The 18562-nt window shown below is 35.7% G+C and overlaps 1 protein-coding gene and 1 long non-coding RNA gene across 2 annotated transcripts; one reads left to right on the forward strand and one right to left on the reverse strand.

Moving 5' to 3' along the window:
* Positions 1 to 514: 514 nt before the first annotated feature.
* LOC126964613 (uncharacterized) lies at positions 515 to 9340 on the reverse strand. Its single transcript, XR_007729405.1, has 3 exons — positions 9206 to 9340; positions 1203 to 1305; positions 515 to 558 (listed from the first exon to the last, which is right to left on the reverse strand). It is a non-coding gene; the product is annotated as an uncharacterized LOC126964613 (long non-coding RNA).
* Positions 9341 to 9427: 87 nt separating this feature from the next.
* LOC126964545 (uncharacterized) lies at positions 9428 to 15587 on the forward strand. Its single transcript, XM_050807738.1, has 3 exons — positions 9428 to 9629; positions 11111 to 11290; positions 14658 to 15587. Exons 1-3 carry the CDS (start codon positions 9484 to 9486, stop codon positions 15358 to 15360), a joined length of 1029 nt encoding a protein of 342 aa, XP_050663695.1. The 5' UTR covers positions 9428 to 9483; the 3' UTR covers positions 15361 to 15587.
* Positions 15588 to 18562: the final 2975 nt, after the last annotated feature.

Raw genomic sequence — 18562 nt, forward strand, 5'->3', positions numbered from 1 at the left:
ATTAATTGAATGCATCGTATTGACTGAGGACTATTTGAACAAAAGATCTTTACAAATTGGGTTTGATTAGACAGACAGACTATAATAAATTTACATATTCACACTTCATTATTAACTTCATTGTTATTCTATTGCAAACAGATTCAATGAATATAATCTGTTTACTAAGCAACATTTTAAAAATCTAACATAGGTCTTCAAAAAACTAATTAATACCTCAACATCGTGAGCTGCTAATTTTAAATTAAAAACGTTATTAAATTTATCAAATTTATCACAGTTTTATTAATGTGTTAAAAACTTACACAATATTCATATACTAACTAATTTTCAGGAATCATAAACTTAACAATTCTTACACATTTAAAAGGTTATTTTTTCGTGTTTGAGCGTTCTTTATTCTGTGTTAGGCTCTGTTGTAGATCTTTGAGCTATGTATGCCAAAGCTCTCGCAATTGCTGGAGGAATGGGGGGTGGTGTTGGTAGGTGACTCCCTACTGGACGATAGCCATTTTCGTCAGCTGTGTATGATAAGCTAAAGTCATTGCCTTCTTTATCCTGTAAATAGAAATGTACTCAATAAAGTAGTATAAATTTTGGTAAAAAACATTAAAAATTGCATGCAACGCAGAGCAGCTTGGATTGTCGGGGACCCAGTGCTCGATGAACGGCTGGATCAATTGGCGTTGCGTAGAGACGTCGCTTCATTGTGTGTCTTCTACCATCTATCACGGGGAGTGTTCCGAAGAGCTCCACAGTGTAGTTTTCAAGGAGCCTTTTTCCACGTATTACAAAGCTGTGGAATGAGCTCCTTGTGCGGTGTTTTCGGAATGATACGATATCTTCAAGAAAGGGCGTACACTTTCCCTAAAGGTCGCCAACACTCCTGTGATTCCTATGTTGTTGCAAGACCGTAACGTCGTTTGTCCTCCTTTTTCATTAGAAAGGTGAACAGGTCATATACATTAAATTGTTCGTATCGAATAAATTAAAAAAGAAAGCATTATTTATCAGTTGAACTTCAGACGAGAAAATCTCAATAATTGCCAACACCCAACACTCAGCGTTCAAAGTTCTAATATACCCTTTTTGAGTAGACATTTGATACTGATACTGACATACATACTCGTATATGGAGTAATTTCCCCTATCTTTTTATTTTATTTTCTGTAAAACTATTTTTAAGTAACGTTTATAATTACCGTATAAGAAACGCTGCCTTCAATAGCCTCTCCTGCCTTTTCATTATCAATGTTTATCAGTTTTCCTCTACTGGAAATGGAAGTGCCATCAGCGGTGTCATAGCTGAAAATGAGTACATACTAGATAGATTACAGTTTATGAGGTATGGACTGTTGGTAGACACACTGATAGGCTGGTCAGTAGAGTCATATAATGGAACTCGAAAATAAACATATTTTGAGAATTAAAGGCTTTAAAATTGTGTTAGTAATATATATATTTAATTATAACTAGAGAGACATAAATTTTTAAATTGAATGATTTTGCAATTATTTACTAGACTTTACCTATAGTGAAAATTGCCAGTGTGAGCATAAACACGATTCTGTTCGTTCAAAATCTTAACCACGGGACCTCGTTCCCGGGATCTTCTCTGAAATTCAATTCTTTTGCTATCTTCTACTGGTCTTTTAGGGAATGTAGTTATTGCTGATGCAACTGTGCGTATTGGTTTCGCAGTTGTTGTAATAGGCGTAGTTGATTCCGTGACTTTTGTAACACTTTTATTTTGCTCAATGAAATCAATTGCATCATTGGATGTAAAGTTCTTTACTTTTTTAGCATCTTTTCTTCTAAGCTTACGTCTCCTTACTTTGTTAGTTGTTACATTGTTATTTTCTCCTCCTAGTTTAATATTTGTAGACTTTGAAGGATTTGGGGATGTTAGACCAAAATTGTCTTCTTCGTTTACTGTTGATTTAAAATTATCATTTTCAGCATCACGCCTTTGAAGATTGTGGTTATTTTTGACAGCTATGTCATCTGATTCAAAGACAGGTGGATGATTGTATGCATAAACGTTAAGTTGTTTCGGCCTATGGACGTTTACCGCGATATCGTCACCTTCAATGTCGTCACTGGTTATCACAACTATTAAGGTCATAAACCAAATAAGTTTACTCAACACGGATATCATTTGGAATAATTAATTAATTATAACACTACACCAATATGTATTCGCGTTTGAAATCACAATGAGGATGAGTCAGTAAGCGGTATTAAGACTTTTATATGCGGTAGATAGTGAAACCACTTGTCAAACAAGATTGAAAAACCTTATTTTTTGTTGTAAAGTATAGACGATTCTGTTGTATGAATGACGTCAGCTCTCACAGTTAGATTGGTCATAACAGAATATGAAATTGAATCTTGTGTATTATTTATTAATAATATTGAATTTTAATGAATACGAGAAGGTCAAGACAACTTGAACTTACTTTTATTGACAAATTTTGTGTAAAGAAACGCTAAAAAGTTAATATTATATTATGTAAATAATACATTTCTTTAATTTAATAATTCGTATGGGTTATAGTAGTTGTATAACCTGTTACCATGAATAAGAACGTACGAACAACTAAAAAGCTATACTTTTTAATTAAAATAACATTCATATTTAACTTTACATCGATCTGTATTTTTGAATTATTGTATTTTATATTTAAGTGTAGTTTTATTGGATTACAATACTATACATCATATTATAAATAACAAATAGTTGAATTGTTATATTTAACAGAAAATATAAAAATGATTAAATGTTAATTAATTGAATTGTATTTTGGTTTCTTACCAATCAAAAGTATCAAGTTAATAAAAATATTTATTTTAACTCACTCTGTGTACCATTTAAGTGATTCATTATAATTACGGATAAAATATGTGCCTGTGACTTATTAAATTATATAAAAACCCTATGATACACGCACCACACAAACGGCAAACCGGCATTAAACTTGAATCATATTATTTGCTAAGTTATTTTACCATTGCCAAATTTCTGCTTAAAAATTATTCACGCAATATACGAAAACTTTAAATTGCGGAATGCGTTATGTCAGCCGATTACAAGTGTCTTATATTTTCCCTATTGTTTGTGAAAACTTATTGTGAATTAAATAAGTTTGAAGTGGAAAAATACGATTAAGAGATAAAATTTGATCACACGTTCTGTTACATTTGCAACTCTGTATTAAAACTCATCTGTGAAATCCTTACAACAAGTAACTAATACAGTTAAATTACTTTCGAGACGCTTTTGAATTTGTAGTTTATTTGTATATTTACAGCAAAAAGTTCAACATGAGTTCTGCATCGTTCATAAAATTTTGTATTCAGTTTTATTTGTGTATTAATCCCAGAAGTGAGGGTTATTACTTTAAAAGCATAACAAATTGTTTATTTACAGGAATTCCAAGCTTGAAATTTGAATTTCCTTGTACAGTCAGAAAAAAGAGTTTCGCAACTTTTTGTAAAATAAAATAATCTGTGAATACCTAATAAATAATCATTATAATATTTATTCACATTGATAATTATTCTGGTGAGGTCTAAATATTTGGTCCTAGCAAATGAATTAATGATTTCATTTGTGATTTTTTTTTTATGGAAAAGGAGGACTTGTATGAGGAATATGTACGAGACCACATTCTCTTGCAAGCCCAGAGAAATCACAGGAGCGTTGCCAGCCTTTAAGGAAGGTGTACGCGCTTAGTTTGAAGGTACCCATGTCGTATCGTCCCAGAAACACCGCACAAGGAAGCTTATTCCACAGCTTTGTAGTACGTGTAAGAAAGCTCACTGTGGAGGACCGCCAAACATCCAGATGGTGGGAATGTGTGGCGGATGGATTTCTTAAGACATATTTATTGTTGAGCGCTATTATTGTAAAGTTATTAGAAATTTGAAGGCACAGATGAGACATAAGTTATAATATCAGCACAAATTTCAGATAACACAAATAATTCAGTGGATGAGCATGAGTGCAAAATGTCTGGAGTTGAATAAATTTATATTTCAAAATTAGGTTTAATATTAACAAGTTTAGTTTAGTTAATATTAATATTCACTATTGGAATACCGTTTAATATTATTAATTCCATATGAAATACCTGGCTATACATATTACAAAGAAATGTAAAAGTATTGGTAGCTTTATTTATGTGCTGACCGTACACATACACACACAAATGCAAAAACGACTTGAGAGTAATTTACGCTGTACAATTTTAAATTTGTTACAATTTGCTTTCACGCAGTATTGTAGTGATTTAATGTTTAAAATTAAAAGTTGACTTAATTTGTTTGTTCTGAATCGTCTATTTATCTATTTGTAGGTATGTGTGGTGAATGATATGGTGAATTTTATTTGATTTGATAAAATAAAGATAATGTATTAATTATTTGTTTGGGTAAAGGGTTGGGAATGACTGTAAAGATTAACATTATGAATGCAATGAAAACAGAAAGCGAAAAATTTGAATTTCGTACCATGCTATATCTAGGTGCGTTGAGGGCATTTTCAGCGAGTTTCATTATAAAATATAGATATATTATTTATTTGTTTGGGTGTAGGGTTGGGAATGATTGTAATTTTATAATGTATAAACGAAAGACGCTTTGGGTTAATTTACTGGAATTTAAGATCGGTTTGAAAAAAACATTTAATTCATGATATTTCTCTATCTCTTCAGGTAAAGAGTTTCGTAATTACCAAGTAAAAAATCACCTAAAGACATTTTTTTAATTTTTATATAGTTTTTTTAAATTTATATCACAATTTGAATAAGTAAAATTTGAATTAGTTAAAAGGCTCCTGTTACCATTAATTGATTTCTGGTATTGAGTACTAACTTGTTGAGTTCATTAATAATATTTATCGTCAAAAATAAGATTTTTAAAATATTTTGTATGCTGTCCGTACAAAATATGTTTTAAAACACATAAATTACTACCCGAGGCGAATAAAGAACAAAAAGTGGGGCAAAACAAGAATAAAATAATAAATTATGAATTATTCTTATATTCGAGAACAGGAATAAAATCTGGGTCAAAAAAATAATTTTTTGTGTGGGGCGAAACAGGAACAAATCAAAAGAAGACATAGACACTATAAATCCTAGTACTATGGCTGTAAATGTTATTATCCATGTTAATATTTTTATAAAAATAATTCAGGAATACGTTTGTTATATTTTCACTCCTTTTATTGGTTTATATTTTTACCATAGATCATAAAAATATCACTTTAGTACTTATTATTATTAACAAGCATAATTTTATTTTCATATATAAATGTGGCTAAGACAGTCTAATAAATGAAAGTAAATGAATTAATTAACAAGAAAAAAATATTCATTTAGCTATAAAAGAAGAAGAAATCGCGCATAATTCAATACACTGCATTCAAAAGAGTTATTGCTGACGCGAAGTCGAAGCACATTGGCAGAATTGGCGAGAGACTTGCACGCCTTCCCTCGGGAACTCGTGCGTTCTGGTCGCTCGCCAAGGCTGTCCAAGGAAACTTCTGCCAGCCAGCCATTCCACCACTGCACAGGGATGATGACTCGCTGGCCCATGACGCGAAAGAGAGAGCTGATCTCCTGGGCTCCCTCTTCGCGTCCAACTCTACTCTGGATGACCAAGGTGCACCACCACCGCATATTCCGCGGTGCGATTCATATATGCCGGAGGTAAAAATCCGGCATGGTGCCGTGCTTAAGCCGCTTCTCACCTTGGACATTCACAAATCGAGCGGGCCCGATGGCATTCCCCCGATAGTGCTGCGGACATGTGCTCCGGAACTGGCGCCACTCCTTACCCGTCTTTTCCTACTCATCAGGCATAGTCCCGAAATTATGGAAGGCGGCTTTAGTGCACCCGATCCCTAAGAAAGGTGTACGCTCAGATCCGTCCAACTACCGCCCCATTGCCATTACCTCCATTTTCTCCAAAGTAATGGAGTCGATCATCAACCGCCAGCTCTTGGGATACCTAGAGGGGCACCAGCTGATCAGCGACTGCCAGCACGGTTTCCGTCAGGGTCGCTCAGCTGGTGATCTTCTTGCGTACCTCACCCATAAATGGGCGCAAGCGGTTGAGTCGAAGGGAGAGGCGTTGGCGGTGAGTTTGGACATAGCGAAGGCCTTTGATCGGGTGTGGCATAAAGCGCTTATAGCGAAACTGCCATCCTATGGGCTTTCCGAGAAGTTGTGCAAATGGGTCACTAGCTTTTTGGCTGATCGGAGCATCAAGGTTGTTATCAACGGTGCATGCTCCGACTTAAAACCCATAAACTCTGGTGTCCCGCAAGGCTGTGTGCTATTCCCTACGTTGTTTCTTCTGCATATCAATGATATGCTGCAAATCAGCAATATTCATTGCTGTGCAGACGACAGCACAGGGTATGCTTCCTACACCGGCCGTGCCAACATGTCCCGGGATAGCGTCGACGAGAACCGGAACAAACTTGTGTCTGAAATCGAGACTATGCTTTGCAAAGTCTCGGAATGGGGCCGAAAAAATTTCCAAAAAATCTCCACTAAAAAGTCTCCCTTTGTCGTATCCCCTCGATTCGAGATCACTCCTCTAACTGCCACAGCCTGTATTGGCATACTTGGCGTCGATATATCGAGCGACGTTCAGTTCCGTGGTCACTTGGAAGAGAAGGCCAAACTGGCCTCTACAAAGCTTGGTGTACTCAGTAAGGCGAGACAGTACTTCACTAAAAGCCACCGCCTGCAACTTCATAAGGCGCAAATTCGGCCTCACATGGAGTACTGTTCTCACCTACCTACCTCTGGGCGGGTGCTCCCCAGTACCAGCTTCTTTCATTTGACCGCATACAACGAAGAGCGGCTCGAATCATCGACGATCAAGTCATCTCCGATCGGCTTGATTCTCTAGCATTGCTTAGAGATGTGGGTTCTCTCTGCATCTTCTACCGCATTTATCACGGGGAGTGCTCAGAGGAGCTGTTCGGGTTGATTCCAGCGGCCGAATTCCACCATCGGACATTACGTGCAAAGTACCATCCGCATCACGTAGACGTCTGGCATTCCACAACCGCGCGTTTTCTTCGAAATTTCTTGCCTCGCACAGCCACTTTGTGGAATCAACTACCGGCAGCGGTCTTCCCGAACAGATACGACTTAGGGACCTTCAAGGAAAAAGCATACTCCCACCTTAAAGGCCGGCAACGCATTTCTTGACACACCTGTTGTTGCGGATGTCCATGGGCGGTTGCCTCACCTCTCCCCATCCCGTGAGCCTCTTGCCCGTTTGCCCCCTCTCATATAAAAAAAAAATGTTTCTATAAGTATTTGAGTCCATACTGGTAAATAAATTAAGTATAAGTTCATAGGAATTATTAATACTGTGCGTATGAGTTAGTTGTAATAAAGAATATGTATATATGGATTTGTTGGATATAAAACGGATCAAAGAAACCTTTAGTGCTCATTACATACCTAGATTAAACAGATCTGCCTTTATGAATCAAATTAACAATAAAAAAACATTGGATAAGCCATAAGGCTTATCAAATGTTAAGAAGAAGAAAACGCGCATAATTCAATACACTGCATTGTTTCAATAACTATTTAAGTCTATACTGTTTCATTTCATTTCAAAGTCAAAGTCAAAATAAAAATATTTTATTGACATAAAAGCAAAAGACTGCTCGTCAACGTCAATCACAAAAAATACAATTCAGATACATACATATTAATTACATAAAAGTTTAAACATATTTTCAAAACAATGCAAACCAGTGAAACAACACAAGGCTGAACCATATAATCCATAAAAAACAACTATAATACTATTTAATTCCATATTGTAATATCGTTTACGTAATCTTCAATACTGTAATAAGCCTTCGACATAAGTCTGCGTTTAATAAAAGATTTAAATTTATTTATTGATAATTCAGATACACTTTTTGATAATTTATTGTAAAATTTAATACTATCGCATGCAAAAGAATTGTTTATTTTACAGAGCCTAGTAGAGGGCACTTTAAGCTTGTAGTTATTTCTAGTGTTCAAATTATGTTTGTCGCTTATTTTACTGTATCAATTATACTGTAAAAATTTCATTTATTTATTATTATTAATTATATATACATACATTGTTCTTCATGCCTAATATAAATTTAAAGTGTCAGTCTCAAAAACAGAAACAAAGAGGCACCTTTAATCTGTTATATTCCTCTGGATGGCTCACTAGGAAATCCTGTACAGAGCCAACCAGTGTTTACCAACCAGTTTATTTAATGCTAATAATGAATGAACTCAAACTGACAACTAGTACAATATTTATCTGACTTTAAAGTATACCTATCTTATAAGAAGAAAAAATGTTAAATAAATTAAGTATAAATTCATAGGAATTATATTGTGCGCGTTGTAATTAGTATAAATAATATATATAAAAAGGCATAAAAGGCATTTATTTTCTTAAAATTGATTCCTTTAGAATTCTTACAGCATTATTTTTTTACGCTCTTTTCAACAAAAATATACAATATTGGACAGTCACTCCTATCGCTATAAAATAATCATAATCTAGTCCCAGGCTGTCCGATCACTTACATATTCAGATGTGGAGTAATAGGATTTACGACAGAGCCATATTTTTTATAAAACATTTAAATTTATTTATGGATAATGCCTGAACAGTGGCTGGGACTTTATTATAAAATTGTATACATTTACCCATAAAGCTATTGTGTATCTCATGAAGTATATTCATAGAAGTACTAGCTGACCCAGCAAACCTTGTATTGCCGGTATTAAAATCGCGATTTACTTTGATTTTAATTAAATTACAGATAAAAAAGAACAGTTTATATGTAATGTCATAATTACAATTAAAAAAAGAAAATAATTAAATTATAGAAATAAAAATTATAAAATTAATATAGTCTAATACAATTCAATCATGTTTAATTTAATTTCAGTTCTTACATTATTAAAAAATATATATTATTATGCCAATATGCACTCAAAATTTCATGAGAATCGGTCAAGCCAGCTCGGAGGAGTTCAAAGTTTAACACCATGACACGTGAATTTTATATATTAAATAATTGAGCACAGTTGTAATTGAATAAAGAAAAGGCCATAAAAGGAATTGTTGGATATAAAACGGATCAAAGAAATCTTAAGTGCAATTTACATACCCAGATTAAACAGACCTCGTTTTGAGTGGCTTTGTATTATTCGCGGACCGGGTGATTGTCACCCTTCGTGTCATATATTGACACCTCGATTGTGCAATTTTTCGAAGAACATCTCAGTCATCGGTAAGGTTGAAGTATTTAGCGTACGGTAAGGCACCGGAAGGCGGGGGGAGCGAAGTGTAAATAGACGAATCTTACATATAAGTCGTCATGAAGTCTGGAGTATCATTCATTAGTGTTTTTTGGGTTGTGTTGCAACAGATAACTAAATTAATAATATGTTTCGTGTCGTAGCTTTGAGTTGGATGGTCTCTTGTGTGTTAGCAGCACCAGCGGATGTTCCACCGGAATCACTTCAACCTACAGTTATTCCGATCATATCGCAATCAGATGAATTGGAGCCGAATGGGACATACAAATTCAGGTAATTTTCTACTCCAAATAATTTCTTGTTCCTATTAAAATACCCATGTTAGAAGTTTTTGTCTGATGTAAAAGGAGGACAAAAACAGTACAGGTCACTTGGTTTTTTTGTACACAGTAAGTGACAGTAATCACGACCATCATGTTCATGAAGCATCCTTACACAAACAATGAGTTCAAGCTCTAAAGATTATATGATAATTTATATTTATATATTTAATGCTTTATTCATTTTTATTAAATAATTTATATGATGTAAACACGACTAATATATTTTACGAACACATGATAAAATCAGTAATTTAAGTAAGTATTTAAGTATTGAACGATTCAAAAGCACTTAGTTTAAGCATATTTGAATAAAGATTATTTGACTTTGACTTTGAAAAGACTGAATTAAGTAATCACCGGCGCCCACATTCTCTTGCCACATCAGAGGAATCACAGGAGTGTTGCCGGTCTTTACGGAAGTTTCCAGTCACCAGTTAATAATACATTTAGTTAAGAATTGAAAATATTTTTCTTCTTCTTTCATATTTAATATTTTAGTCTTGTTCTGCGATTAGTTTGTCTATACTCGCCATTTTTGATGATTTTTAATATAAAATTATAAAGTACTTGTGGACTAGACAGACGTTGTCCTGTACACACGTATTAAATTTGAACAATCGGTCCAGCCGTTAGGAGGAGTTCACTAACATATACATGAGCACGAGAATTATATTATATGGACGGAATTGAGAATCTAAACCAATCTCAAATTCACTGGAACACACAAAAAATCATCAAAATCAGTCCAGCCGTTTATGAGGTAGTTCAATTGTGAATTTAAACCATCCTTGAATCCAACTGAAGACACAGTAAGTTTCATTAAAATCAGTCGAGCCGTTTAGGAGGAGTTCAGTTACAACAGAAAAGAAATATATATATTAAGATAAAGCGGACTCAAAAGACGTTGTAATGTTTGAAGATTTAAATATAGTAAAACAATAAATGAAAATAAGATTAAGAATTTATTAATTAATTTATTTTTAAACATAAAAATTCTAAGTGGGCTTAGCAGTTTAGAAGTGGTGGTAAGTGAAAAACCATAAGAACTGAAGAATTATCTTTAAAGATAATTAATATATTGTTAATATTTTAATGTTGACATCAACATATTTTCGTGCTCCCTTGCTGCTTAGAACTAAAATTAAAATCGTTCCGTTGCCCCAAGTTCAATTTAATTTAATTTCTTTATATCTTTTGTATCAATGCGCATAATCAAATTAGTTATTTCTGTGAATGTTTGCATTTGAGACTGAATACCTTTGATTTTTCTTTTTGTTATTATTGTATCTGTGAAACATGTGTTAGGTCGCATCTATATTTATATTTTGTATCTCTTCCTATATTGTTCAGTTCTTGTGACGTGTTTGTTATGCTTCCTTGTAATAATAAATAAATAATAGATCTAATACATAAATGTTTTTTTTTATCTAGCTATGAAACTGGAAACGGTATAAAGAGGGAAGAAACTGCCTATGAAAAAATTTTGCCCAAAGCTCAGGGGAGATCTGCAAGCAGCAATGAAGGAGGGGAGAGTGACGAAAGCGATGAAATTCACGTACAACAAGGGTCTTACTCATACACTGCGCCCGATGGAACACTTATTTCCGTACGGTATGATAAAATGCAGTTTTATTTACACTACCATAACGAAAAAAAGGGTGTATGCACGTAAGAAGTTATACTTTTTTGGCCGAACAAAGCAAAAATCCTTAAAATAATTTATTCCTCGTGCTATTCTACGTTTATAGAAAGAATAATATTTTTAAAATCTTGCAACGATGGCTTCGTCAATTAATTATTAAATAACGAATACGGCTGTATGGGCTTGAACCCTTTGCCTTAACAATGGACGAAGAAACCAAAAAAAAAAATAACGAATGTCGCAAACGTCAGAAAATTTAGGTGTCTACTACTGATACATAAACACAGTGGTTATTATTTTCAATACAACTATTACAGTAAGAAACTTATTAGAGGCGTTAAACAGAGTTTTATTCATAGTAAAGTCGAGCGGACGATTCCCTGGGTGGCATCTGCGTAGATAACGTAGCAATCTGAATATTTTACCGAAATAAATTGTGGAAAGCCATTATTTGTCTTCTTGACTAAAATTATATTTAGATTAAGCCTTTAACAGTCAAACAGGTCAGCTATTTGGGATTAGCCAAAAAAAAATATTACCTCACATAATAAATGCACATATAAAAAATAAATTCACCAGTGGGAGGCACAGGATGTCGGCTAGATACCACAACGGCGTCTATTTGTGCCGTGAAGCAGTAATGTGTAAGCATTACTGTGTTTCGGTCTAAAGGGCGCCGTAGCTAGTGAAATTACTGGGCAAATGAGACTTAACATCTTATGTCGCAAGGTGACGAGCGCAGTTGTAGTGCCTCTCAGAATTTTTGGGGTTTTTCAAGAAACCTGAGCGGCACTGAATTGTAATGGGCAGGGCGTATCAATTACCATCAGCTGAACGTCCTGCTCGTCTCGTCCCTTATTTTCATGAAAAAATATTATTTTGACATAACACATACAGAGAGAAATTGCACGCATGATAATCTATACTTCAACTCTCTATGGACTCTAATTATTAATGAAAATTGAATTAATCTCTCCGACATATCTACAGAGGAACAAGCGACATGGTCACGGGTTGACTGGCAAAAATCTCATCGAAAACACAACATCACACAGGATCAGGTCACTTATAGAATATTCCATAAGTGATTATTTACTTAAAGTGATTACCCTATAAGCCTGAAACTAAATTAAATAAACCTTTAAAGTAGTGCTGATTGTGTTTAATCACTTATAAAACTGTAAAGGTTTATATTATAATTAATATTTATGTTTCGTCATATCACATACGGACCCGAATAACGTAGAGAGTTAAAATAGTACTCTTCCAAAAACTCTTCTTAATATTAGGAGTAAAGGTATGAAATTACCGATTGGTACTGAAAAATTTAAATTCGTCTTTTTTTAATTAGACATATTTATTTTAATAAAATAATAACCATTATTATCTATATATCTAATATGAAGGTCATTTATGCATTTTCGATAGAACTGTGGTGATCTAAATTCGACAAACTGTGTGAAAGCATTTTGTACAGCCTCCTTAGAAGAAAACTTCTTATCTCGTAGAAATCGTCGAAATTATGAATAAAATTGCAGTTCTTGTAGAGGTAAAACGGTTTCTCGTGCTGTATGAGGTCTTATGGAGCAATAACGGTGAAGATCGATCCATGAGTTGGTGATGTTACACTGCTAGTTTTGTTATCATTGTTCGGAGTTCGGCACAGTAGACATCTACCTTTATTACTAAACCAGATTGGAGAAAGCTATAGTGAATAACGCCATGCTGAGATCACCAAACAGTTACCATAACATTTTTATTGGTAAGCTTTGCTTTAGGACACTGTTGTGGCGTTTGAACTGGGGTCAGCCATTGCATTTTCTGCTTACGGCTATCATAAAGAATCCACTCTATATCGCATCGCACAATTCGATCCAATATTCCTTCATTTCTGCATCGATTCAAAAAGGCAACGCAAGTTTCAACACGCGTTTCTTTCTGCAGTCAAATCATTAGATAGCAATGTTTCATATTTTCTTATTTTAATGTATTTGACGCAAATGAGTCAATATTGTTGGTTAGGTAGCGTTAAAACAGGCTGCTAATTCCTGGGTAGTTTGGCTCGGATCGGCTCCCACTATCTCCTTAAATTCATTGTTATTCGCCAGCGTCTGGTCTTCCGCATGGTTTGTTCTCCAAATCAAAGTTTCCATCACGAAAGCGTTTAAACCTAAATCGCACGGTGCGTTCATGACCAGGCCCCTTTCCACACCTAACATTGATATTGCGGGCTGTTACTACCGCGTTAGTTCCGTGTCGGAACTCGTATTCAAAAATCACTCGAATTTTCAAAGTATCCATCTTTTTTAGCTGAATAAAAAAAACAGCGGAAAGACGATAATCGAATTTTGTAAAAGAAGAACTACATAGGTACCATGTGAAAAAAAAATCACTCAAAAATATCATGCTATGAAGGTTTCATACTTTAACTCCTATTAAAAGAGGTAGAAAATGAAGACATTGAATTATTTACACAGTAATAAATAAGTGAAATGCATAAATAAAATATGAATAAAATACAATGTGGTTGGAATATTCGAAAATGTTTTCTAGTTTTTTGTTCATATTGTATATTTTGTGTATATCAATTAAAACAGCTCGAATTGTCGGGGACCCAGTACTCTGTGAATGGCTGGATCACTTGGCGTTGCGTAGAGATGTCGCTTCATTGTGTGTCTTCTACCGCATTTATCACGGGGAGTGTTCCGAAGAGCTGTTTAACCTGATTCCTGCCGCCGAATTCCACCTTCGCACGACCCGCCACAAGTTAGGATATCATCCCCACCATCTGGATGTGTGGCGGTCCTCCACAGTGCGGTTTTCAAGGAGCTTTCTTCCACGTACTACAAAGCTGTGGAATGAACTTCCTTGTGCGGTGTTTCCGGGACGATAGGACATGGGTACCTTCAAAAAAGCGCGTACACTTTCCTTAAAGGCCGGCAACGCTCCTGTGATTCCTCTGGTGTTGCAAGAGATTGTGAGCGGCGGTGATCACTTAACAACAGGTGACCCGTACGCTCCTTTGTCCTCCTATTCCATAAAAAAAAAGTCTTAATAAAATTTTCCACAGACAAATAATATATAGTATTGCATCATTTTCGATGAAACAGGATTGCACTCGTTTGTCAATAAAGTGTATATTTAAAATCAGCTAAAAACATATTTGTAACTTGTATTATGAGGGTCATGGTATTTGATATATTATAGCTGGAATTAATTTAAATGGTAATGAAAATGCGTGTTGTTGTTTTGGTGCAGGTGTTAGGTATCATTGTTTACTTTTTAAGCGAATGATAATTCAAGATCAATTGTTTATTCATTATTTTAAAATTACAGATACATTGCAGATGAAAATGGATTCCAACCGATTGGGGATCACATACCTAGAGCACCTGCGCCAGTTCAAACTACTTCAGCAGAAAAATCTGGGCGAGCATTAAAACCACAAACTGATAGTTCTGAATCTGCATCTGCCCCTGAAGCTAAGCTTTCAGTAGCCTCACCAAGTCAACCTCTGCTTCAAAACAGAAACGCGGAACCAGAAGTAGAATCAAGAGAAACGGAATCGAAAGCATCACCAGCAGTTGCTCCTGAAGCTACATCGGAAGGGGCACAATCAGACGTTACATTAGCACCAACAAATCAAGGTGGTAGAACAACTGTACCAAGCACGGATTCAGAATCAACTTCTACTGTAGCAACTTTAACACAGGAAGTTGATGCTAATCCGTCCACTGATAAATCAACAGAAGCAGAAGCAATTTCATCTACTGTAAGCAATGATCAGCCTTCCACAGAAAGTTACACGAGTACTCCATCATTAAGCGATCCGACTTCAACAATTAGCAACACCGAATCACCAGTATCGACAGTTTCGGATCAACAAACGTCAACTGCTAATAATGATCAACAAATTTCAACTGAGGCAAGTGAAGCACCTGCGTCTACTGAGAGCTCTTCAACTTCTGAATCTGTAACACCGACGTCTGGAACACCTGAATCTTCGGAAGTAGTTAGTTCAACAACAACAGTTGCATAGTGAATTTATAAATTTTGTTTTACTTCTATGAAGCGTTTCTGACATAATGAAAATGGTATTGGTGAAAAATTATGTACTTTAATTCGTGTAATGTGGTATAACATCTTACTAAACAACAATATCTTGTGATAACATATGAAATTATCATGAGTAAGCTTTAATTATTTATACTTAATAATTTGTTGAAATAATAAATTTCAATAATTTGTAAATTGGTTTTTGTTAAATCACGAGTTTTATTTTCTCTTTCCAACCAAGAGTCTTAACTACTAACTTTGATTGATTGGACTTGTTGTTATTATTTTCGTTTCTTGCAACTTTTTATGAATTGCGAATGACCACAATTATTTCAGTCTTAGCTAGTGCCCAGCTATTTTCACTTCACCTAAAAATTCAATAATTCGACTAAGGTTCAGAAGTTAAAAAATCACTTCCACCAGCGCCACCTATCCAGCACCTACGTAACTATTTTCGTCAGAGTGGTCATATAGCGCTTTTACTGTGCGCAAAGTTTCATAACGGTTCTTGAATTTTAGGTAAACATAATATATACACACCATAATGTTAACACCAGGAACAGACATAAAGTTATTATGACTATTTACTCTGCTAAGTCAGGTAAGTAAGTCTTTTGTGGGGCGATATATATTCTTTTACAACAAGATTTTTTTTTACGAAATAGGTGGACAAGCGAGCGTACGGGTCACCTGGTGTTAAGTGATCACCGCCGCCCACATTCTCTTTTTCATTCCCAGAGGAATCACAAGAGCGTTGCTGGCCTTTAAGGAAGGTGTATGCGCTTTTTTTGAAGGTACCAATGTCGTATCGTCCCGGAAACACCGCACAAGGAATCTCATTCTACAGCGTTGTAGTACGCGGAAGAAAACTCCTTGAAAACCGCACTGTGGAGGACCGCCACACATCCAGATGGTGGGGATGATATCCTAACTTGTGGCGTGTCGTGCGAAGATGGGATTCGGCGGCAGGAATCAGGTTAAACAGCTCTTCGGAACACTCCCCATGATAAATGCGGTAGAAGACACACAATGAAGCGACGTCTCTACGCAATGCCAAGTGATCCACCCGTTCGCAGAGCACTGGGTCCCAATGGGGCTGGGACTTGGGACTATTCGAGCTGCTCTGTGTTGCACGCGGTCAAATGGATCGATCTGGGGTGCGAAAGACTCTGGTCTTTCGCACCGCATCCGCATGACAGCAATACTCCATGTGTGGCCGGACCTGCGCTTTGTACAGCGCTAGAATGTGAGCCGGCTTGAAGTATTGCCGTGCTCTATTGATGACGCCCAGCTTCTTCGAAGCCAATTTGGCTTTGCCCTCTAGATGGCCACGAAATTGGTAATCGCTCGAGATTTCGAGACCCAGTATTCCGATATTATATACAACAAGATCCCAGAAAATGTTCAAAACAAATGTATTGGGAAATTAGGAAAAGTTTGTTATGCCCGTTCTTCTCAGGTCTGAGGCATATTTCTTGGAATAGGTGGTAATTTTTGACTTTCAATAAGTGATATCACATCCTATTTTGACTAAAAATATTTGATTTGAAATTGAAGAAATAATGAAACATTCGTTATTATTAATAATTCTTGTAATAAATATCGTTGTTGTGAAACCTTGACCTTAAAAACGGGATCGTGTTTTTTGTGTTTAATTAATATTTTTCTGTAACGCATACATTATTATCCTTAAAGTTTTGTATTTGTCATTGTATTAGTAGTTAATGAAATGTTCATTTCTAAGTTAAGTCAAAAGAGGGCGTCGCGGGCTCTCCTGCCTAAGATTGGCAGATCGTTTAAGTCGTCATGCCAGCATTAATGAAGTCATCCGCAGGGCAGTTGTCGCTGTTAATATACCAGCTTCTACTGAGCCATATGGTATTACCCACCGCGATGGCAAGCATTATAACGGAATGACCCTGGTGGCTTGGGCAAGGGGAAGGCCCTAGATAATTTATACTTTCCGATAGAGTCCCTTGCTGTTAGACAACCGATAAATACAGGTCAGGAATATTAGTTTAGTGTGCGTGACAAGCTATGCCTGCGATTTCTGGTCTCACACTTTATGTTAGTGTGCGTGAATTGCTCAAAATAGAAATTTTCACTGCTGTCACAGTCTATCTAGACGTATAAATGATGACGTATTTAAGGGGATGGGCGCTGGTGTGTGACGTGTCTTGTGTCGACATTCTGGCTCCGTCTCATGTCCAAGTTACTTAAGTAGGTGCAGGGGCTACTACTTGGATTGCCGAAGACAGCAAACATCGCAAAAATGTCGGTCTCAGTGAGTCTTACATCCTTGCGCCGTTTGCTGTCGAGACACTTGGCCCGTGAGACCCAAAGGCGGGGAGAATGTACAAAGTACTGGAAGCCGAAGTACTGTCATCTATTTCGGTCAACGGATCAGCCTAACTATCCAATGTGGTAATGTTGCCAGTATTCTTGGTATACTTTTTTTAATAAAATAAGGGATGAGACAAGCAGGACGTTCAACTAATGATAATTCGTACGCTCCTTACAATGCAGACATTACTTACCGCTCAGGATTATTGCAAAACCCAAAAATTCTGAGCAGCACTACAACTGCGCTCGTCACTTTGAGACATAAGATGTTAAGTCTCATTTGCCCAGTAGTTTCACTAGCTATGGCGCCCTTTTAGACTGAATCACACTAATGCTTACACAATACTGCTTCATGGTAGAAATAGGCGCCGCTGTAGTACCCATAATCGGGCCGGGATCCTGTACCAATGAGCATCCCACTGGTATCTGGCATCCAACTTACTACTTTGCTTATGTACTTTCTCGTATTGTTTTAATTTAATGTAATCATAGTAGTAAATATAGTTATAAGATTGTTTTTGCTAAAATAAATTAATACAAGTCAGGAATCATTTATTCAAAAAGTTCGAAAATGGCAAAATTATGATTAGTTTTTATGTGAATTAGAATGAATCTCTGACTAGAATAAAGGTTAAGGCGAAGAGTAAGCAGAAAAGTTTTGTGGTGAAAGTATAGCATTTCGAGATATGAACAATACTTAATGCTGTTACACATATCCTTAAGTCTTATTTGTAGGTTGCTAATGCTTGCTGTTGGTGAAAGTTAACACTGCCGAGCCTTTTTGAACTACCACTTTTCTTTGAAGTTAAACAAGTTTTTTGGCATGGCGTGACGCATTTTTT

The sequence above is a fragment of the Leptidea sinapis genome, chromosome 5 (genome assembly GCF_905404315.1).
Source record: "Leptidea sinapis chromosome 5, ilLepSina1.1, whole genome shotgun sequence".
NCBI lineage: Eukaryota > Metazoa > Arthropoda > Insecta > Lepidoptera > Pieridae > Leptidea > Leptidea sinapis.

Coding starts and splice junctions, on each gene's coding strand:
- LOC126964545 (XM_050807738.1), top strand. CDS start 9,484: ATGTTTCGTGTCGTAGCTTTGAGTTGGATGGTCTCTTGTGTGTTAGCA. Junction 9,630..11,110: donor AATGGGACATACAAATTCAG/GTAATTTTCTAC, acceptor TTTTTTATCTAG/CTATGAAACTGGAAACGGTA. Junction 11,291..14,657: donor GGAACACTTATTTCCGTACG/GTATGATAAAAT, acceptor TTAAAATTACAG/ATACATTGCAGATGAAAATG.